Source organism: Nyctibius grandis, chromosome Z (genome assembly GCF_013368605.1).
Source record: "Nyctibius grandis isolate bNycGra1 chromosome Z, bNycGra1.pri, whole genome shotgun sequence".
NCBI classification, from domain to species: Eukaryota; Metazoa; Chordata; class Aves; order Nyctibiiformes; family Nyctibiidae; genus Nyctibius; species Nyctibius grandis.
Genome location: NC_090695.1, coordinates 24,184,925 through 24,208,944, shown reverse-complemented (window position 1 = coordinate 24,208,944; position 24,020 = coordinate 24,184,925). Strand labels below are relative to the sequence as shown.

The following is a 24,020-nucleotide window of genomic DNA, read 5'->3' as shown; positions in this document are numbered from 1 at the left end:
CGCCGGCAGCAGGGATGGACGGCGCTGGCTCCGCGCCTCGCCCGCCAGCGGCCGTCCCGTCCCTGCCCCCGCCGAGGCCAGCCCTCACGGAGGAGGGCGCCGGCCCGCCCCTTGGCTGAGAGGGCAGCCCGGGGGAGCAACCGGGCGCCTCCTGGCCTCGAGCCAGGCGGCGGGAAGGCGCGGGGCAGCCCCGGGCCATGCCAGGGAGCTCCGCGGGGTCAGGGGCCGGCCCGGCCAGGGGTGTCTCCCGCAGCGCTGCCCACCGCGGCCCGCCTCCTCCCCGGGCTATAAAAGTGCGGGCTGAGGGCTCGGGCTGTCTTGTGCTTCGTGCCGAGCCGTAGGGGCAGACGCGGGCAGCCAGCGACCCTGGGCGAGGAAGATGCTGCCGATCGGGAAGACCACGAAACAGGGCAAAAGGGTAATTCCCCCATCTCCCTCTCCAGCTCAGCCCCGGTCCCCTGGGACCGTCCCCCTCCGCTGCCCGGCGTGGGGGCAGCGGCGAGCGCTGGGAGAGGTGCTCCCGCCGCGGTGCGGGCGCTGCCCCGACGGGAGCGGCCGGTAGCGGAGCGGCCGCCCCGCGCCGGTGCTGCGGGGGACGGCGGGAGCCCCGCAGCAGCACAGGGCAGAGCTCGACTCTGGGCCGGGCCGTGGCGCCGCTGCGCCCGGCGCCGCGCCCGGTGGCTCCCGCGCCGCCTCCGGGTCCTGGCCGGGGGCTCTCCTGGGGAGCTGCTGCTAAACCGGCACAACCCGCGGGCCGCGCTTGTTAACCTCCCGGTAAGGCACTCTGTTTCTGCAGGTAAGGTTATGTTGTGAAAAGCTAAAGTGAAGCCACGGTAATAACTGTACCTCTTCATCATCGAGCCGTTAAAGACATTTGCACACAGTTACGAGACAGATGGATTAGATCGAACTTAATACTGTAACAGCTCACAAGATTTTGATTTCTCTGAATGCATAGACTGGATCTACCAAAGTTCAAAACCATTTTGCTTAGTATTATTTGATATGCAAACTAAGAAGTTCTCGCAACACATTAAAATTGTAAATATTTTAAGCATAAACTGTCATTGGATGGGATTTCTGTCTCCAGCATCCTGCCAACTCTATTTAAAAGCCTCAAATTGCTCTTCCCTTGATTTATATGAATAAATACCAACAGTGTTTGTAATATGAGTGCAGTCTCCAATATATGCATGACCTTTGCCCCCTCATTTAGCTAAAGAAATAAGCCAGTATAAAGAGTTGTCCAGGCATCAGCTATTCTGGCCATTAAGGCAAACATATGAGCAATGTCTAAATCAAACTCTCTGACATATACCAGTACTGCTACCCTGCACTGCTACTTGGGAAGGTCAGTGGAATCACATATTCTGTATTCCATTCAGAAAGACACTACTATCATTAACAGGACGCTTCTTACTCAGAACTGGTTTTACTCTTTTTTATGTGTAGCACGTAAGTCTAGAGTAAGAGAACAGAAGGATATGGGGGCAAGTCTATGAGCTCTAGGCTTTTCAGGTAAATCAATTATAAAGGAAGGAAGTGGGGAGGTATTTGTTCTGCTTTTTATATTTTGGCACATACTCATGCCACCTAACTTCGGACACCTAGCAGAATGCAATTGCCGTAAGTTCCCCCTACAGGCAATGGACAGAGATAAACTTCTCTTGAGGGCTCACTTAAGATCTGAATAGTTGTTTTGAGACGCTTTTTTTCTCTCCACTGATGGAAAGGTAGGATATAGTAGACGAAGCAGGCTTTTTACTTATATGGTTCAGTTACCTTCCTAAAGGTGGTTGAGGGAATATCTTCATACAGACATTGGCACTCTTTCCATGGATAGATGTATGGACTATGTGGTGCAACTTCATTCATGATAGCAAAAGTAAAGCAGTGAAAAAAAGCATGGCTCAAAAAAGCCTTGGTTAACTCTTTACAGATACTATTTCTTGTTATTTAATACCAGATCTGTGTACCTTTGGATCACCTGACAGTACAATTTTGATCTGGATTGGGCATGAGCACACAGCTGTAGGGCTCCGGGGCAGAACAAAACAGTGTTGATGCTGAACTTTTGTTAGCTGTATGCTGGTTGAACCAATGGTATTTTACCCAGTATAAATAAAGTAAAAATGGTGTGAAGAGATGATGTCAGACCTATAATATTTGCAAAACGTTATTTGCATTTTAAGCCAATCTGAACTGACAAAGTAAGTTTATACTAAGTACTTTGTGCTTTATAGTTACATCACCTGCTATTAGATGCCCTGATACTAGGTTTAATATATAACAATATGTTATGTATTAAGGTGCCATAGTCTGTTCAGTAATGGCTTATGTTGCTTCTATGTGTCAAAAGTGAAGATTACTTTAAAATGTAGTTTTAAAAAGCTAGAACTGTGAAGCAGAACTGCTGTTAAATCCTCTAAGTGAGCTGTTACAAGAAAAAAACCTGTTAGTTGTAGTGCATTTAAATATAATATCTATATATGATGTCAACATGTATCTGTTACTCAATGTTCAGTTAACAAGCAATGACTGAGGCTGCTTGTATGTTAAAGATTTTTTTCCCTCCGTACTCCTGTGCACTGCATATTAAGCTTCTGAAGCAGGCTCCATCTATAAAAGATTCCTTGGCAGGCAGAGGAAGCAGGGACTCAACCAGTGATCCCTTGGGTGCCTTTCTCTGGCCCCATTTAAAGCATTGTGTTACAACTGCAAATTAGTTAATTGCAAACACAATCTTTACAAAGCCTCCTGACATTTACACTTAGAACAGAATTGCCCTAGTAGACAGGCATGACTGGTAGACTCATTGAAAATGACTGAGTTTTGGAGATTGAGTATTGCAGACTGAGTCTTGCCCTGGTCTGCTGAAATAAAGATAAAAGCTTGCACTCTTTATTGAAGTTAATCAGGTCAGTATTTTGTCAAGTCCACAATGTGTAATGGAATGTGATGCAGAGATTTGCAAGCCAACACTTGGCCAAGCTCATGTATCTGCACAGCAGCACTGTACAGAGAAGTCCCATCGCCTTGTTGCTGTGTCAGTGCCTGAGCCAAAAATGCTGACCCTCTCAGCCAGGCTCTGTAGCCTCCAAGTAGCCTTGCACTGCTGTGCTTGGACTGAACTGGCATAGTTGGCACAGTGCTCCCTCTTGTTGGAAAGGCATATTCTTATCCCGCCTAAAGGGTGGTGCCGAGACATTACAAGTGTTTGATTTTCTGGATCTATGGTGTGAGATAATTGAATTAATGAAGGAGAAATTATCAAGAAAAATAATCTACTAAAGGTTGGAGGCTAATTCTTAAAAAATGCTTCCTCTCAGCATGAAAACCACATTCAACTCTATGTCCACAAGGCTTTTCTTTTTCCTACTCCCTCAGATTTCAACTACAGAAATGCTAGTGTGCTATCAAGAAAAGATAACTATGGAGGAAAATTTTGATCTTACCTTTGATTAATTCTTTTCCTGTACCCACTACCTTTGTTAATGTAATGGGTCTGCATTCATCCACTTATTAAAGTAAACAGAACGATGGTTGTAATCCAGTTGCAGAAACTAGTACTATTTAGTGTAATAGCAAGGTACGTTTCTGGGAAATTTGAACAAACCAATGAAAGGAATCAAAAAAATAATACATATTAAGTGCAACCAATATATGTTGTTGTCATGTTTTTCCATTTTATAAAAAAAAATAATTACCACTTTCCTTTTATTAGTATGGAGTTCAAGGCAGAAGCAAGGTTAATCACTGGGTACTGTAACGTTTGTAATTTGGCATCTTAAAACATTTCAGGGCTGTGTGAAACAAGCAGGGTTTTCTTGCATTTTGTAAGTCTAGGTAGCAAACCCAGGCCAGTAAAAAGTCCGTCAGAAAATGGAGGCCAGCATTTTGCGATGTGTCTTATTTGGTAGGAAGATGTTACATGCTTACTTTTCTATGATGCCTGCTGTGCCATCTTGTGTCACAAGCTACTTGTGCTGAGGCTCTGTCAAGATAGCATTCGTAGCTAAGGAGCAAATGAGCTAATAAAGAGGCTGGTGATACTAGTGTTTCATTTTAAGAAGTTTCTCTTATATTTTACAGGAGAATTTAAGATGGTGTTTTATTTCATAGGAATGGAATTGGACCATTGACTTCCAGTTCTGGGGACTGTATCTCTGGAATACAATAAAACTGACTAATGGAAAGTCTTATGTAATATATATGCACATATTAAAGCCTTATGTTGCAAAACAGACCATCTACCATTCTTTAAAGATAATTTCAAGAAGGAAATAGATTACTTTTTATTCTTATGGCAAAGATGTTTCTGGTAGCCCACAAATATTTATGTCTGCTTTGCAAATACAGGAAATGGCAACAAAGACAAAAGAAGCCCACAAAACTGAAGAACTGTAATTGTTAATCTTTTCTCCTGCTTTCTTCAGGGTATTCTAGAGCGCTTAGACGCTGGAGAAATTGTGATTGGAGACGGAGGATTTGTCTTTGCTCTTGAAAAGAGGGGATACGTCAAAGCTGGGCCTTGGACTCCTGAAGCAACGGTAGAACACCCAGAAGCAGGTCAGTTTTAGTGGGAAATTGTAATCCTGTAGTGCATGTAAACATAGTTGGATAAATAATAAGTATATAGGAACTTGCAGTAGCTTTTTAAATAGAAGTGTTCCTTGACACTGTAGAATTACACTTAAGAACAGCCTAAGAATCTAGAGACTAAATGCTCATTTTATCCCTTTTTCTTGCTCTTAACAGTGGCCAAAAGCAGTTGGCTGAGTAAGAATATGAGTAGTCCAAACATATAGTGATACCTCTCCAGAATGCTCTCCCAGTCTTCAATAATTTGCAGCCCAGGGACTTTTTGATGCAGATGTGGTATCTTTGCATTTAATAACATTCAGTGATTTCCTTCTCATGGATCTGTCCAGTCTGCCCTTGAGCTGATATAAAGCTTATAATTTAAAACATCTTGTGAAAAGAATTCTGGAGTTAACTATCTGTTTTGTTGTGTTCTAGCCGTTCTAGGACTTTTATATTGTTATAAATTTAAATATAGTTTGTTTATTAATTCTTTCAGGAAAATAGCAGCTTTTAATAAACAGTGGAACGGAAGAGGAGTATTTAATGTATCTGGCTCCACTGTGAAATGGGGAATGAGAAACCTCGTAAGAACTTAAGAATTGCAATGAACATTTAATGGAGTAGCTCTCTTAAAGTGGAGGGAGACAAAATGAGCAATCATTCTATGCCTTCCATCTTAAAGATGATAGTGCTTAGCATAAACAGTGCAAAAGCAGATGCTGTTATCTATTTATGTATGCTTCATTACAAGAAAGCATTTGCCCTAGTAATATGATGTGCAGTTAATCCCACAAGCCAATTCAGACTATCCTGGGGAAAAAAGATTTCTTTGTTCTGTGTTTGCACTTCCAAATTAGTCTTTTTCCTCTATACAGGGGGATGGAGGAAGAGGAGGGGAGTAAGGAGAGAGATCTTAGCCTTCTCTATTACATTGCTTTGTACACCTTACCTATTTATTCATCCTAATCCTTCTTAGCCTTGAAGTGTCACTTTATGTGTACCACGCCTAACTTAGGGTCACGGACAGCCTTAGATAATGCAGAGCTCCAGCAAAGGTTTAAAGGGTGATGACCTAATTTGCTGACTCTCATCTTCCCAGCCGGTCTAGGGAAGTGATTGTCGCTCTGTACTCAGCACTGGTGAGGCCACACCTTGAATACTGTGTCCAGTTCTGGGCCCCGCACTTCAAGAAAGATGTTGAGGTGTTGGAGTGAGTCCAGAGGAGGGCGACCAAGCTGGTGAAGGGTCTGGAGGGTATGACCTATGAGGAACGACTGAGGGAGCTGGGGTTGTTTAGCCTGGAGAAGAGGAGGCTCAGAGGTGACCTTATTGCAGTCTACACCTACCTGAAGGGAGGTTGTAGTGGAGTGGGAGTCGACCTCTTCTCCCAGGCAACTAGTGATAGGACAAGAGGACGTAGCCTCAAGCTTCGCCAGGGGAGGTTCAGGTTGGACATTAGGAAGAATTTCTTCTCAGAAAGCATCATTAGACATTGTAACGGGCTCCCCAGGGAGGTGGTGGAATCACCATCTCTGGATGTGTTTAAGAAAAGACTGGACATGGCGCTTAGTACCATGGTCTAGTTGACATGGTCATGTCAGGGCAATGGTTGGACTCGATGATCCCAGAGGTCCCTTCCAACCTGATTGGTTCTGTGATTCTGATTCCCAAAAGACATCCCATTACTTCTCTCTCTGTTTCTCTCCACCTCTACCTTTGTCTGCCCCTACACAGACAATCTTACAAGTCATAGTGCTTATCCCATGCTCTTTATTTCCCTTTTGCTTACTTATTTTGTACCTCAAAAGCCCTGACCCTCCCAACATGTACTTTCAGGAAGTACAGGTCTCAGTCCATGGGGAATGCAAGACATTGCCTTACATAGAGGCAGTTGCAGATGGCTTAAATAGGCTAAATTGCCACACAGATTTGCTTTAAATAAGTGATCAGTTAAAATCCAGCCTTCTAAGAATTGCTACTGATTTGCTAGAACATATTGCTCATGACTGTAACATAGTGATAAAATTTTTATAAGCCCCTTATAGGCTATCTATAAATACACCCTTCACTGGAAATGTATTCATTTCTTGTAGTGCAGTGTGCTGCCTCTGCTCCATTATTGCTTTTGCTCCTGCATGCACAAGGGTCATGTTACTTTGAAAGCAGGTGTAAAGAACAGAAGCAGCAACTGGCTGAGCCGGCTGGTGTAAAAACCACACAACTACCAGACCTTCTTGTCTTTGTAAGGAAGAAGGGAAAAGGAGGGAGGTTCTGAGAATGCAGTAAGGAATGGGGGTGGGGGAGAGTGAGTTCAAGGCCACTATCCCCATTACAAGAGAGGAGAAGTTTTGCCAGACTGACAAGTTTAGAAATGGGATATAAATATTTCTTCAGAGCTAGGTCAGGTATTGCTCTGTAGTGAGCAATATGCATAGGCACTTATTGCCCCAATGTCCTGTTATCTTAAGTCTGTGGTGTTTGTGAAATGTCCAACTTATGGTGGATTGAAAAGAAAACTCAGTATTACACATCCGACTCCTAAAATGCATCAAATTGTTAATAATTGTTTAGCCTCATGTGTGGCTGTTATCCCCATTTCTCAAATAGTGGAGGAAAACACAGCTTCAGTAACGTGCTGGAAGTCACAAGAAGTAAATTACAGAACAGTTTGGGTTTTTTGATAGTGCAGACTGCTGTGGGCTTGATAATAGGAACAATATATTCTACTGCTAAAAGAGGTTTGTCTGGGGTTGAATGAGATTCAGTCTGATATTTATAACACTATTATTTCCCTCAAAACGTAGACCCATTCAAGAGTCTCCTGTTCACATACCTGATAATTTGGGATATAAAGTTCCTTATTCATATGTGTTAGATTATGTTTCATTTGCCTACCTATGTGACCATCCTTATTCACACAAATCCCAAGCATTCTTCTAGGAGTGCAAGAACCATATTTAAAGAGCACTAACCACGGGGGTAAAGAAATCTGGTTTATTATGGAAATGTCATAAAGCATTTGTGGAAAATATTTGTAGATTCTTTTTTTCCTTTCCCATTTCTTGACTAGTTTTCATCAACGATTTCTCATGGGGTAGAACAGAAAAACAAACTACAGAACAATAGAAATGTACAGAGACAGCCCTTTCAGCTGGAATCAGTAGCCTATTTTAATGCTGTGGGAAAAAAAATACTCCCTGCACCAGGAGTGCTTTGACTATGAGTAAAGGTTGTAAGACTGAAATTTGATGCTGGTAGTTCAGGCAGATTCCAGGGACTTTTGAACTGTAGCTCTGCTATAATCTATGTTCCTGCATAGGTCTTTGTGACTGCTGGGAAAAGAATCATTGTGTTAAATGACGCAGTGGTTACCCAAGGCTGTAATTAGAAATTATAAACTGTACTAGTAGAAAAAAGCAGACAGTACACGTTTCCTTCACTGAAAGCAGACGTGCTTGCATGTATGCAGATGGACTCTAGCAACTCAAACTGCTGTTTGCGCTTCTCTGGCATAGAAGGCTGTGTTTGTTGCAGCTGAAGGGGGTAATTTTATTCTCGTGACACATTCACACATTTCTCTAATGACACAGATTATCTGTAGACAACGAGGTATGAAAAACCAGGACTTCAGGAAAACTTTTCCAAGCATGTGCCACAGAAACTGCAGTGTTCTTGTGTCTGTGTACAGTATCTAGCGAATAAATTATTCCTGTATTTGCTATAAGCTGTTGAGCATTTTAACTCTGTTTTACATGATCAGTAGTGTTCTAGAAATTATTATAATTATTGTTCTGTGGGTATACATATAAAATCAATTGACAGCTCCTGTTTTGTTCCTGCTGTGGCAATTGCAGTGTACTGCTTACAGCGATGAAGACAGAACTATCATTACAGAGCCTGTTTCCAAAGTCCTAATGTAGGAAATTTGTCCATTAAAAGTAATGACAACCTTTCCTTCAAAAGCAGTGTTACCTCTGTAGTAAAATCACTGTGTGCTGAATTATGAGAAGAATTAACTCTGTGTTGTGAGTCACTTTTCTGGAGCAACAAATAATCTTTTAATAAAGGCTGTATTTAGCAAAGTAGAGCTTTGCTTTTGGCTGACTAGACTCAGCTGGAGTTTTGTAGGGGGGAAAAAACTAGAAAGCACAAAATAGAGGAGGTAATGGAACACTCTATTCTTCCATATAAATATCATCTTGTCCCTTAATTTGTTGCCACAATACTTTCTTTTGTTTTCTTCTTCATAGTCGAGAAGCTAAGATAATATGGCTTTTTCATTTGATGATCTTTTTGTCTGGTATTCCTTGTTATGCTTTCGTGTGCTTTTGTCAGATGCCTGCTTTCCCTTCCTAAACCACTATGCAGTTCTATAAAGAGAAATTTGGAGATCTGAAGGTCTGCAGAAAGTTGAAGATAGGCAAGCTAGCATGCAAAACTGAATCTACTGATAAACTAAATAGAAATCTTCACTCATTCTTAGCAGAGAATAAATAAGGAGAAAGTTTTCTACCTAATATTGTGCGAGTGAGAAAAAAGGAGTTCTACGCAGACTGGGGTACTGCTTCTACTCTCTCATAATAACTTTTCTAGTAAACACAGTATCACTTATTTTACAGTAGCATTACTTCAAGAAACATTTAATTTTGGGATAACAACAGTAATAACTGTACCAAACATCTCTTCTTTGTCTCTTTTAATTCTTGGCAGTTCGTGAGCTTCACCGGGAATTCCTCAGAGCTGGATCCAGTGTTCTGCAGACATTCACCTTTTATGCCAGTGAAGACAAACTAGAGAACAGGGGCAATTATGTAGCTGAGAAAATAAGTGTGAGTAAAACTCTGTTTTGATGCAGATATTAAATAAATGGATTCATTTCAAAAGGTTTAGTAGAGAGATTATCAAGTACTTTCACAGTTTGTCATAACAGTTTTGGGTATACTTGAGGACCAAAGAATGAGGAAACTGGAGTTTTGATACAGAGTATAGGGAGGACTAAATGCATAGAGAGCAACATCAGTTAAAAAGAAAAAGAAATGCTTTAACATCCAGAGAAACAAATCAACTGCAAAAATGGTGCAGAATCCTAGAGAATAATGAGTGGCTAATGAGAATGGAATGTTTTTTAGAACCACATCTTCAATAAAGTAACAACTGAAAAATCCAAGGCATACACTGTGGTCAATATTCCCCTTCTCGTGTGTAATGGTAATCTGTTAGAGCAACAGAAGTACCGTGTCGGTGTTCTCTTACCCGCTATACAAAGGAGCTGTAGGATATTGGGTGTGTTCACTAGACACAGGCCCCAGCTCCACTGGGACTTCTTGCACAAACATTTCTAGACAGTTCCTTTGAGACTAGAAGGTTTGCCATTGAGTGTTTTCTGTGATGCTTTCCCCTTTGGTCCTATTGTCTATTTCAACCTTTGCGAAATAGAGAACATTCTCCAGGAGGCAGGGAGGAAGGGATATCTTTATATCTGTGGAGGTATCCCAAGTCAGAAATTAGAACAATCTGGACACTAGGGAAACACTTGATGCTTAATTAAGAGGTCATACCAAATGTCATACGACCAAATTTATCTGAAATGCTGTACCTTTACATTCAATAGATGCAACATTGAAATGTCTGAAGTGGTAGTCCCAGAAATACAGTGCCTCTGGAACAAGCCATGCTGCAACTGTTGCTGCCGTGCAAAATTGTAAGGAAGGCTGGGAGACCACCTGGTACTGGGAATGCATTACAGCAAAGCTTTCAATATTGATTTGCTGCCAGTTCTAGAAGCAGGTTCCTCAAGGCTTTAACTGGTTTATGGCTCCACCTCCCGGAATTCCTAAACACGTACCTGAGCACAAGTGCAAATGGAAGACAATCTGTCAGCAATAGCCTTAAAAATCTGTGTTTTGAGGCAGACGTGGAAAACTTCAGCTGGGAGAAACCTATGTAGATTCTAAGTAGTCCATGGGCTGCAGAGAAACCTGCTCTAATCAGTACTTGTTATCTATCCCAAATAATGATTCTTTTCCCAAAATATTTTTTCCCCAGCTTAACCCCTTTTTCACAAGCTGTTCTAGTCATCCTGATTTAGGTATAGAGGGAATGTTTCTTTCAGTCTAGGTGATTAATTAATCATATAGAGTGATAAGTTTCCCTTCACTATTCTTAAATTTGTAACTTTAACATCAGATAATTAATGATACCTTTTTTTAAATGCCTTAAATAACTCTGTAGGAATATTATATCTTAAATTTTGAAAATTATCAAAATACTAAAATACATTTAAAAAAAGAATGAAAAAGCAATTTAAATTACTATATATTTTGTTTACCACCCACAAAATCTCAGAATAAAAGCATACACTTAAGTGTAACTGACTTATTTTCTAAGAGGCAAAGAAAATTCCACTTCACACCAAATATTTGCTTTTTATAGACTATTTGTGTAAGATGTATTAAAGGTAATATGTTCTTGCAATATTTGATAATATGATAACTTAGAGGTGTCAAGAAATTTGTTTCCTAATGTTTGTTATTTTTTTGAAAGATGCTGATCTTCCTAATCAATATTATTTAAAAATTCATTTACATTATAAAAGAATATGAAGAAGCCATTACGGCTTTTGACTCTTTTTGTGCTCTGAAATTGCATGCATATCTCTGACCAGGTAAAACTGACGTAATCTATATTCATACAGTGCCAGAAAGTGAATGAAGCTGCTTGTGACATTGCAATAGAAGTGGCTAATGAAGGCGATGCTTTAGTGGCTGGAGGAGTCAGTCAAACACCATCATACTTAAGCTGCAAGGATAAAGCAATGGTTAAAGCAGCCTTTCGAAAGCAACTAGATGTCTTTATGAAGAAGAATGTGGACTTCCTAATTGCCGAGGTAAATCTGAAAAAAAAAGTACGTGCCTTCAGCTGGCACAGCGTTAACTTTAAGATGTCTAGTCTGCTTTAGGGAATACAAGTATATATTGCTTCCTCCTTTAAAATTTTCTGTTATACTTTTATTCCAGTAGTATCAGGTATTCTTCTAAATACACAGCAGTATCTGGAAGCATCCTAGAATAGGACCTTGAAACCTAAATTTCTACTTTGGTCAAGTCAAATTCTGTACTGGTACAAAGAGGATAGATTAATGTGATCTTGACTAGTTCCTATTTCCTCCCATACACTGTAAGCAATCAACCTAAGGTGACTTTTCCAGATGAAAATAGTTCTTTGGGGATAAATTGCTGATTAACTTCCTGTATGGGCATTCTTATTCTGAAACAAGAGTATCATTATTTTTTATTTAGTTTTACTTACTGACTTTTTAAAATCCTTTTTTAACTGTGTGGTCACTGAACTCAAATGTATTCTGTTAGTGTAAATCAGAAAATAATCAAGTCGTTGTATTGCTGGTGAATTTGGGGTCTGGATTAATGTGTTTATGCTTCACCTCCAAGAAACAAAAGTAGTCCAGTTTTAATTTCTTTCAGTATTTTGAACATGTTGAAGAGGCTGTCTGGGCAGTTGAAGTTCTAAAAGAATCTGGAAAGCCAGTTGCAGCTACGATGTGCATTGGTCCAGAAGGAGATATGCATGGTGTGCCCCCTGGACAATGTGCTGTCCAACTGGTAAAGGCTGGTAAGAATCTGGTCTAACATGCCCTTTAAAAGTATGGAACAAAGTAAAGTCCTTAATTATTGACATAAATGGATATATATCTCAAGTAGGTAGCTTCCCAAGTATATCTGACAAAAGTTTTGACGCTGTAGGAAAGTTATGTGTACTGTACTAGAGCAGTCTTGTAAAAAACATATGAAAATGCAGCTATGAAATCCTTGTTAACCACGATGGTATTGGGAGCCATAGCCACAGGCAGCTGATACTGAATAGAGTAAAATCCTAAACCTACTCAAATTTGCTTACAGAGCCAACCCCAAATTCTGGGTTCACAATTATGAAACATAAGCAGAATCTGAGCCACCTTTGATTCTCTGCTCATGTTTTTAGAGATGTATGGAGCACAGTTCAAATCCAGGATGAAAGAATAAGAAGCTGAAAAAATTAATCTTTTTGCCTATCAAAGGCTGTGTTTTCTGCTGGACAAGGGGAAGAGCAGAAGAAATTAATCAGGGGCATGATGAATGATGGTACAGGTGTTTATTATATCTGTTCTGAACTACTCTTTTCTTTTGGAGTTAGAGTTGAAATCCAAAGGCAGAACCTGTGTCAGGTCTGCCTTTGCAAGGCCAAAAAAGCTGTGTTAGGAACCTGCTAGCTATTTGCATATGTGGCTATACATAATCAGTCTTCATTGATTAAGTACTGATAAGAAAAGCAACTGTATGAGAGTGGGAGATGTGATTCATCATCAAGAAGGTAAAGAGGAATGCAACTGAGATGTAAATGGAATGACCAACCTCAGGAGAGTTGATGCTGGCTCTAACCCAACTGCCTTGTTTTCATAATGCTGGTGTAAAGATGGACTGCTCTGCTTTTGGAGTGGTGTGGCTAAGAACTTTCACCTCCTGCTTCCTGGGGACATGTGACTTGAAGTTATTTTCCTCTTCCTAGGTGCTTCTATTGTTGGAGTCAACTGCCATTTTGATCCAGATACTGCCCTGGAAACCGTGAAACTGATGAAAGAGGGCTTGCAGGCTGCTAACCTGAAAGCCCACCTGATGTCCCAACCACTTGCTTTCCATACACCTGATTGTGGAAAGCAGGGTTTTATTGATCTTCCAGAATTTCCCTTTGGTAAGACAAGGGTATCTGTTTGGTTTTTTTTTTAATTGTCTGTTCCTTTTTTCCCCCAGCTTTTAGTAAAGCTGAAGCTGCAAGTTGTCCTTCTATACAATACAATCAGTCCCAATTATCATGTATGGTATTTTCCATAGAGGGATTGCAGTGTAATGTCAGATTAAAGATCATCCACATAGTGAGACTATTTCAGTAGTAACACAGCATGTGACTGAAAGTGAAATTATGATGAAAACAGTTAAAGTGCCACAACATAAACTCAGTTAAAGAATGTAGTTCTTCCTTGTGCTATAGAGCCTTGCTCAGGACAGCTGTAAACTGTTCAAAGAAATGAACAAGAGCAAATACACTAAAAAAAACACGAACTTAAATGCTTTTGCATTGGAGCTCCCCAGTGTTTCAGGTTGTGACATCTATCCCACAAGCCCTATAATGTTTACCTGCATAGGGATTTACTGTACCATGCATATGCAGAACTGGATATAGGTGCTTGATTATTGCATTCATAATGGTTCAGTCTTGCAAGTGTAATTGTCTAATATAAGCGGGATTAGAGAGAAACCAGAAGAGGGAATATGTTCTTTGATGTTGCTCATAAATGGTTTAGCAGTTTGGAGATGGCTTTATCACATGCATGCTCAGGAGAAATTCTACAAAGACTTAAGGTTTCAGCCAGTTTATGTGTATTAAGGCTTGGGTATTTAGGGCTCATCTCCACCTGGGATGTAGAAGATCACATGCCTTTAAGATAAGAGGACAAAATCAGCCTAAATGTTTTAAAACTATTAGAAAAATGCTTTCATTTTCAGGTATCCTACACTCTTCTTTTCAAGATCGGATTATAAAATAAGGTATTAAAATATTTGAAACTTGAATTTGTAGCAAAAATTTGAGAGATAAATGTGATTTTCAGGAAGATTTGTTTTTTTTAAAGTCCTTTCTTTACATAAGCGAAGGAAAGAGATTAAAGCATGAGCCTGAGGTATTCATTAAATGATAATAACATGTCTGAGTTCTGAAAATATTCTGGGATGTTTAAAAGTGTTAGGAACTCATTTATCCTATTCATTCCTTCATATAACTCCTTTGATTGCAAGCAAAAAAAGAGATAGAACAGATGCAGTAAGTAATCAAGTGAATTGAAGGACCAGTTTCGTTTGTTACAGTTCTTGGCTTGTATGTTACATGCAATCTGTATGAGAGCTCAGCTTTCAGAAAATTTTCTCAATTGGAGAAGGCTGGTTTTGTGAATGTTTTCGATACCCAGAAAAAGCAACTGATCACTTGACAGCAGATAAGCAGTTTGGTAAATCATTGTCAAAATGACCTAGTTCACTCTGTTTCTTGTGGAAGGCAATATGCACAAAGAGGTGTTTAGATATTTGAAGTGTGCATAACCTCTGTACAGGCCAACAACATCTCCGTTTCTAGAAAAGCATTTGCTATGTTGTATTGGCAAACTCCAGCATCTAGATGCAGCAGCATTTATTTATCTGTAGAACTTTTTCCAGTTTTCTGTGTTTTGCCTTCTCTGTTACTGCAATTGCTCTGAAATATCACCAGTTAAGCAAGGACAATGTTTTAGAAAGAAATGTCCCAGTCAGCCAAAGCATACCCAATTATCTCAAGAGTAGATTATAGAGGGGCTAAATCTAGGAGCAGGTTACAGTCTTCTCATCAAAAACTGATGAAAATTTTCATCTCGTTTTACTATAAATATTAACATAAACTGTTAAGCTATAGATATTTAATTCTGAATAAAGCCAAGAAAAGAAATGTGTTGACAGGCATGGAAAATAGAATGCTAGTCAATTTTAGGAACAGGAAAATTCCACAAAATGTCATCTATGTGGCAACTTCTTTTCACAGAATACTGCTTGTTTTCAATCACTATGCTTCACCACATGTGTGTCTGTTTTTTATGGTGGGGTCTATCCCTATTTCTTCAGAAAGGTTAGGTTGTTGCTGTCCTTACAGTCCTGAAGCACGAGGACTGATTCATAGAATCATAGAATGGTTTAGGTTGGAAGGGACCCTAAAGATCTAGTCCAACCCCCCTGCCATGAGCAGGGACACCTTCCACTAGACCAGGTTGCTCAAAGCCCCATCCAACCTGGCCTTGAACACTTCCAGGGAAGGGACATCCGCAACTTCTCTGGGCAACCTGTTCCAGTGTCTCACCACCCTCACAGGAAAGAATTTCTTCCTGATATCTAATCTAAATCTACCCTCTTTCAGTTTAAAATAATTACCCCTCGCCCTATCACTACATGTCCTTGTAAAAAGTCCCTCTCCAGCTTTCCTGTAGGCCCCCTTGAAGTACTAGAAGGCTGGAATAAGGTCTCCCTGAAGCCTCTTCTCCAGGCTGAACAACTGCAACTCTCTCAGCCTTTCCTCATAGCAGAGGTGCTCCAGCCCCGTGATCATCTTTGTGGCCCTCCTCTGGACCTCCTCCAACAGGTCCATGTCTTTCTTATGCTGCGACCCCCGCAGCTGGATGCATTACTCCTCTACTCACCAGAGCAGAGTAGAAGGGCAGAATCACCTCCTTTGACCTGCTGGTCACGCTTCTTTTGATGCAGCACAGGATGCCATTGGCTTTCTGGGCTGCGAGCACACCTTGCCGGCTCATATTCAGTTTTTCATCCACCAATACCCCCAGATCCTTCTCTGCAGGGCTGTTCTCAATCCACTCATCAGCCTGCCTATATCCATGTTTGGGATTGCCCGAACCCAGGCGCAGGACCTTACGCTTGGCCTTGTTGAACTTCATGAGGTTCACATGAGCCTGCCTGTCAAGGTCCATCTGGATGGCATCCCTTCCCTGTAGAGTATCAGCCACACCACTCAGCTTGGTGCCGTCCACAAACTTGCTGAGTGTGCACTCAATCCCAATGCCCATGTCCCTGACAAAGATGTTAAATAATACTGGTTCCAATATGGACTTCTGAGGGACACCACTTGTCACTGGTCTCCACCTGGACATCAAGCTGTTGACCACAGCTCTTTGAGTGCAACCATCCAGCGAATTCCTTATCCACCGATTGGTTCACTCATCAAATCCAGGCCTGTACATTTTAGAGACAAGGATGTGCGGGACAGTGTCAAATGCTTTGCACGAGTCCACGTAGATGACATCGGTTGCTTTTCCCTTATCAACCAACGCTGTAACCCTGTCATAGAAGGCCACCAAATTTGTCAGGCATGGTTTGCCAATTTTCTTTAACAGTGAAGCCATGCTGGCTGTCACCAATCACCTCCTTATTTCCCATGTGCCTTAGCATAGTTTCCAGGAGGATCTGCTCCATGATCTTGCTGGGCACAGAGGTGAGACTGACTGGCCTGTAGTTCCCCAGGACTTCCTTGTTTCCCTTTTGAAAAATGGGGGTTATGTTTCCCCTTTTTCAGTCAGTGGGGACTTCACCAGTCTACCACGACTTTTCAAATATGAGGTATAGTGGCTTAGCAACTTCATCTGCCAGTTCCCTCAGGACCCTCAGATGCATCTCATCAGGTTCTGTGGATTGTGACATGATGGGTGATGGAGAAGACAGGGAAACACTCTGTACTGTTCCCCTGGAGTTTAGTTGCTCATGCAGGTATAAATTGAGTGCAAGGTGTTTCATCCTTACTGTTGATCATTTTGTATCAATTTTGCATTACCTTTTTAATGATATGTGAGAGACAAGGAAATAATGCTTGCTCTCACATCTGCAGGACTGTACACAAGCTCACTTTTATTTAAACAGCTTTCTAAGATAGCTTCATCTGGTTTTCCTTCTGATACTAGACCATCTACTTTTCCTTTGTCCAGTCTTTCCCTCTGAGACCAATAATTTTCTGTTTAAGAACATTTCATTTTTTTCCTTCTGCTTTTTATTTTCTGAACCTATCTCTTAACTACCCATTGGACTTAGAGTAGATCTGCTTTGTATCGCCTTCTTGCATGTTAGGCATTTTTGGGAAAGGACGTAGAGAGAAGAATCCTACCTCTCTGCTCTGTTACTGGAGCCTTACTACCTCACCATGGTTTCTTCACCCAGTGGAGTGTTTAGTGCACAGACATCATGCTGCACTCACCTGATAATCGTACTGATTCATCTCCTGCAGATGTGCATAAAGAAGTGGGAGGGTTTTTATTCCTTTATTCCTGTATTTTTATCCTTTAAAGTTTCTTCTTCAGTTCCTGGTCTTTTCTTTCCAGTTCTGCCACTCTTGTGCCTCCTTCCCTTTGAGGTATGCTTTTCCTTCTTCTTCTCACTTTCTATTCCTTTCCTTCCACAAGTCCTTCCTCTCAGCTCTGTTATCTGTTCACTCTGCTCACCACAACCTGCAACAGGGACAAGGTTTCAAAATAAAGATTTCATCCTAACTTACCTACACACAGAACTTTCCACAAGGAACAAAGTGGTTTGAGACAGCAAGCTGCTTATGGCTGGGATAACAACTAAATAAGGGATGGGCTAAGAAATAGCTACAGATCCCAGCTGTCAGTGAAAAAACTGGCTGCCTCTAGCTGATCATGGAAAAAATTGTAGTAAGCATTCCCGAGGAATAATGAGCAGGCTTATTCCTGTTGCAGGTAAGCTGATACTGTCTCCTTTCACAGATTAGAGTACTGTAATAGATTTCCCATGTAGTGATTGTTTATTAGGAACTTTTTAGAAATGCAGGCGTAACATTGAAAGTACTCCAATACTCCAGCTAGGAACTCTGGCAGAATCCTAAGCACGTGATTTAGGGCTTGATCAGTCTCAGAAGATACTAGGTGCTGTTTTACAAAGCCAAAAAAGCTTACAACAAACATAGCTCAGCAGAGCATAACAGAATCTAAACACTAGACTTCTGAAAGTTTGCATCATTAATTCTAGCTCAGACAGTTGAAACATTTACATCTACATCCACAACTGGTTTTGCAACAGTGTGCAAGTATCCCAACAACAGGATTTCTTACCAAAAAATGTGCTGAAACGGAGCATGGTAGAAACTTAAGGTATTAATGTCTTTGCAGGTCTGGAGCCAAGAATTGTAACCAGATGGGATGTTCAAAAATATGCAAGAAAGGCCTATGACTTAGGAATTCGTTACATTGGAGGTTGCTGTGGTTTTGAGCCATATCACATCCGAGCAATAGCTGAGGAGCTGGCTCCTGAAAGAGGATTTTTGCCAGAAGCTTCTGAGAAACATGGTAGCTGGGGCAGTAGCCTGAGCATGCATACCAAACCCTGGGTCAGAGCAAGGTATGTATATCTGAAGTGGAAAGCACACCGCATACTCCTTGCAAAGGCTTGTATTGGTCCATGCAGCAGACTGGCTTGACTGATATGGAGGTCTAAATATCACTGTAAATATTCTATGTGTTAATAATTTTTAAGAGTTAAATCTGATTGGGAGCAGGGAAAGGGGTGAAGGGGCAATAGAAGAGCTCCAGAAATTCTCATCCCTCTTTAAAATGAAGATTTGGTCTGAATTAATATGAAAATAATTCATGAAAGTTAAGATCAAAAACTAACAGACTGCTGTAAAACAGCTCCTAATGGTAAGTGGCTTACAGTGTTCCTTTCACAGATGAAAAGATACTTTTTAAGCATGTAGCATTTCACTGCATGCTTTCATTCATACTTCTGTATCTAAATATAAAGTCAGTCTGTCCAAGTTAGATGACCCTTTGCAAAGGTGATTTAAGCAACATTTCCTTTAGTATTGTGAGGTGCTAGAAAAACCCCTACACTTCCTTTTCTTTCTTTAGAGCAAGAAAAGAATACTGGGAGAATCTGAAGCCTGCTTCAGGCAGGCCATACTGTCCTTCAATGTCTAAGCCAGATGGCTGGGGAGTGACCAAAGGAGCCAGGGAGCTGATGCAACAGAAAGAAGCAACAAGTGAACAACAGCTGAAGGAGCTCTTCCAGAAACAGAAGTTCTAATCCACTGCAGTTGTGTAAATGTTAGAATGATTTAGCTACATGCCATCTCATACTTGATGAGAAAACCTGTGAAGTTGAGTACCTGTTGATTTATCAGTTAACATGTAATGAAAGAGACAAAATGCAGAAAGAATGTGATTACAGATTAAATATGTCAAACTTTGATAACAAAATCTTTCTCTGGACAAATAGCTTAGAGAATACACAGTCATAAAGAGTTTTGGATTCTCATAATAATTGAGCTTCTGTTAGCTAGGTGCCATTAATTGGGTAGGCACAGAAATACATGGAAAGTAGTAATTGGCTCAACTCACCTGTGAAAAGAGAAAAAGCCATCTATAAATACGGTATCAATGAACTTCCACTCCTGAGTCTTTTTTCAGCTGGGGATTATGTAGGAGCTTTCTCAGACCTCAAGATTTGTTGAGGGTTACTTCGGGGATACATATGCTGCCAGTGCTTCAGACACACAGTTATCTATAGTCGCTTTCTTGACTTCAAGAGAATAAAAGTAAACTGGAAAATACATCTTATAATTTGAATCAAAATGTAAGGAGAACGAGATCTTGCAGGAATTCCTTGTATGCAGGAGAAAGGTTCAGAGAACTTTTAGGAAAGAAAAATGACAGGTAAATAACTCACTGTTTTTGTCTCAAGGTACCATGTACACAAGATTTACTCTCCTGGAGACTAAAAGACTTAAGAGAGTATTCTGAAATCTTAAAAAAATAAAATAAATTAAAAGTAATATGATGGAACAGTATTGTATTATCTTCACGCCTTAAGTCATAAGAGCTCAAACAGAATTGCATACCACCAGTAAACAACTAATTTTCAAATGATCCAGCTGATTTCTGGATATCTCATTGGAAACACTCGGTTATCTCAAAATAGCACTTAAAAACTGAAGCTTCCTAAAATATAACTCCTGTTTATAAGAGTAGTAGAACTTTCCATGACTTTTTAAGCTGACTGATTCACTCTAGAATCGTAGCTATAAGAAGACGTGAAAAACCCTGTTAGGAAATGGATCAGTCCACCTAAGTTAAGAAAATCCATGGATATTTGTACACTGAATTTGTTGAGGAGAGTTTTCTTAGGAAGGGTATCACTACACTTAGAACCCATAAAGGACACATTTCCATCCAACCCAACTTAGATTTCTTTCTAGAATCTCATTCCCACCCATTCTATATTAAAGCCACTACCTTTATGAAAATATCATTCTCAAAGTTAGTGTTGGCAGATTTTTTTGGACTACTTTTTATGTATAAGCTTATTTCATTATTTCTATCCATGTTGATACTCTACAGTTCAGGAAACATTAACCTATGCAACACTTCAATGGGAAACTTCAGGTATCCTTTTCAGACTGTTATTGGCAGACAGATTTTAGAAAAAGCTATCTGCCTTCACCAAGCTTATAACAGCTTGAAATAGTTACTAGCTGGAGATTCTGCCTGAAAGCCAAAAGTAAACAAATCAAGAAAGTGGATATTTTAAAATGTAGATTATTTGGAAAACACCCATGTAAGTATATATGCACTACATTAAACTCCTTTCTTTCCTAAACCCTTCTGGACGTTCCCGCTGCAGAAAGTGGAATAATCCAAAATCTGTAAAACAAAAAGACTAGATCTTTGATCACCAGCAAAATGCACACAGCATTGAAGACATGTGCATGTGGCTTAAAATACAACCTACAATTGATAAAGAAGTGTTTTGAACAACCATTACCAGTTTAAGGACTTCCTGTGGCAAAGGATGCAGCTTGACCATCATACTCTGTACAAGCAGCTGGACTGATTTTTTGAAACTGTCCAAACATGCAAAAAATTGCATTGAAGTGAACGAGTTCACTTCCCAACACAGAATATTGAAGAACCATGGTATTTAAAAATATGATCAAATATTATTTTAAGCATTTATTTTTAGATGCCCAGTTTAAAAAGGATGAATTTTAACAGACACTAACAATGAGGAGAAATATTTAAAGAGCTATTTGAAGCCATTCAAAATGAGAGCTGACCGAAGGGGGAAGCTATACAATCCCTGCCTTGTTCATATCACAGGCTGGGCTTAGAAAGGAATTGACAGTGGGATGAAAACAAGTTGACAGAGTGCTTTATTGATCACTACAGAACCCCAAACTATTTTTAAAAAAATCCAACACACACCCCACTCAAGAAAACAAAAAAACCCTGAGCAGCTAAGCCAACAATGCTTTATTTCCCATTTCTTTCTGTGTAACATCTTAGTGAGGTGTAAGGGAAGTGTTAGATTTCTTAAAGCTTTCTAATGGTTTATTACATGACTTGTTAAGGAAATAAGACAGACTGACTGCACAATCCTAGGAAATTTGTTTGCTTAGAAAGCCTGTCTGAAAACTTAGACAGGAAGTGAAAGGGGCTTTAGATGGTCAACTCCTGTATTTAGTACCATAGGGCAGGATCAGCTATTCATAGGAGAAGACATTTGTTTAACCTGTTTGGAAACACATCTAATGATGGAAGTTGGGTGCCAACTCCAGGCAGTCTGGTTACATCACTCTTTTAAACTAATTTTTCCTAATTTGAATATTCCTTGATGGAATTTAAATCCATTATTTATTTCCAGCTCATTACAGATATGAAGAATTTATTCCCTTTGTCTTTCTGGAAGTCTTTTATACATTTGAAGATTTACATGTGTTCCTTGTTTCTCTCTCAGTTCAACAGACCCTGTTCATTCATTCTTTCCCTGTGGCCTCCGAGTCTGTAATTCATCATAAACCCAGAGATCTGACCTCCATCAGATCTTTTTCCAGAGCTGCCTACCTCTATGTTTTTTTTTACCTGGAAGCAGAAGTGAAGTGATCTGAACCTTGGAAGTTCAGATCCAGAAGAGAAAATCCAAAGCCTTTACTATCTGAAGAATAAACCTTTACTCACGAGGCTGGATGTCAGGGAGGGATCTGAACAAACCCATAAACTTCAGAAACTACAAGCTCTCTGTGCTGCACGTGAGAAGATGGCTACATTTTTAGTCAGCTCCAAAGTTTTCCAGAACCCCATGCAAAAAAAGGCTTAAAAACCTGCTATTGGTCAGGTGTTGGCCTGATTTATCTGTAAACTAGAGGAAAGCAAGAAGGGGTTTTTTTGTAAAGAAGGAAATTTTGCAGTAAGGTACAAAGTTACAGAAAACCCAGATTTTTCCCCTGTTCTTTGAAAAGAGAGTTTTCCAGGAATCCCACCAAATCTGAAATCTCCATGTACCACAAATTTCTTCCTAAAGCGGTTTGTAGCTCATGCTTTCTTTTTCAACTCTATATACAAATGCAGAGGCAAGGTCAGTGACATTTTTTAACCTAAGCATTAAAAGAAGTGGATTTATGTATCTCTCTTGTCCTACTCCATTAACTTTATATCAAACATAAACTAATCTAATTTCGTCCTGCAATGTGTTAAGTATAGACACCATTGAAATAGGATGGGCAGAATATTATCATAAAATATATTATTTCAGCATCTTGCTTTATTACAAAAATTCTTCATTACCTTTTCTTTACAATCCACTTGATTGAGAGAGATGGCATCTGGTGTAAGTTTTTTATGAGATATCAACCTACACTACACAGAATTTCATGGAATTTTGATACTAAATTTCATCAACAGTGTATACCTCTGTATATACACAACTCTTGAGATGGACAGCAATCAACTACATCCCAACTTTAGGAATCTGAAAATGGATTTTCCATATATTTTTGTCACCTTCGTCTTGGAACTTCTGTGTCCAGTAAAGTTGTAAATCTGAAAAGGAAATTTGGGTAACAGGACTTAATGCAATCAGAGTAGAGGGTAGTTGCTAAGAAATTAATTTCAAAGCAGACTGAAGAAATGTATTTTTCAAATATGGAGAAGAAGCATGATTCTATCTCATGACTAACAAAGCAACAGCCAACATGCATTGATCAAAAAGTGCTTTACCAGGACTAGTAGTTATAGATGGGTGGTTCAAGAGTGTTTTGTAGCATTCATTTGCATGTCATCGTTTCAGTGCAAGTGAAGAAAGAGATCAAGTGACAACTGAAACATGGGAGGGAAATGGTCAAAAGCAAATAAGCCCTGCTTTGCAATTTACCTGTTTGCAAATCACAAGAGTGCTAGAAAGAGACCAAACTTGTTCAGCCCAGTAGGTTAGTTTTTGCCTTTTGGCAGATAGGGTATCAAGCTTTATAGTATGTGTTATGCAAAATCCCTTGAACAGCTTTTATTTCTATTCAAACAAAAAAAAAGTAGGGCAATTCCACCCAATAAAAAACAAGAATAAAAAGACAGTACTATTCTTTGGGTCAAGCAGCAGTATTCTTCTGCCACATTTGGAAGGGAAGTCTTTTCCTGTAAAAGGAAAGGGTTCTATGCAGGAAAGTTTGCATATTCTTTTCAATTATGTCAGCTGGCCTGCTGGAAGATCCTGCTGGCTCTTCCTACAAGCTGTTCTGTAAAAAGGCATTTCTCAGTAGTATCACAGTATTACAGCCTTTTGGAAAATCAAAGATGTGTCCTATTAGGGCAAAAGCTTCTTAAAAATCTTATTTCTCACGATATAATTTCTGCTGAGACTTTTTTTGTATGATGAAATCCCATCAAATTGTACTTCAAATGCACAGGCTTGTAGCAATCTGTGCAAATACTGCCTCCTGGTGACTCTGTGTGCGGCTAAGGGATGGGGGAAGGCAAAACCTCAAATGTCTTCTCAGGTTTGTATACACAGACAGAAAGC

General features: G+C 40.0%; 1 protein-coding gene across 1 annotated transcript; it reads left to right on the top strand.

Annotated features, from left to right (window-relative positions):
• The first annotated feature begins 177 nt into the window (after nucleotides 1-177).
• On the top strand, nucleotides 178-19,935 carry LOC137675962 (betaine--homocysteine S-methyltransferase 1). The gene is made up of 8 exons (XM_068422325.1): nucleotides 178-418; nucleotides 4,437-4,569; nucleotides 9,295-9,413; nucleotides 11,279-11,470; nucleotides 12,066-12,213; nucleotides 13,147-13,329; nucleotides 18,344-18,572; nucleotides 19,082-19,935. Exons 1-8 carry the CDS (start codon nucleotides 380-382, stop codon nucleotides 19,254-19,256), a joined length of 1,218 nt encoding a protein of 405 aa, XP_068278426.1. The 5' UTR covers nucleotides 178-379; the 3' UTR covers nucleotides 19,257-19,935.
• The last annotated feature ends 4,085 nt before the right edge of the window (nucleotides 19,936-24,020 follow it).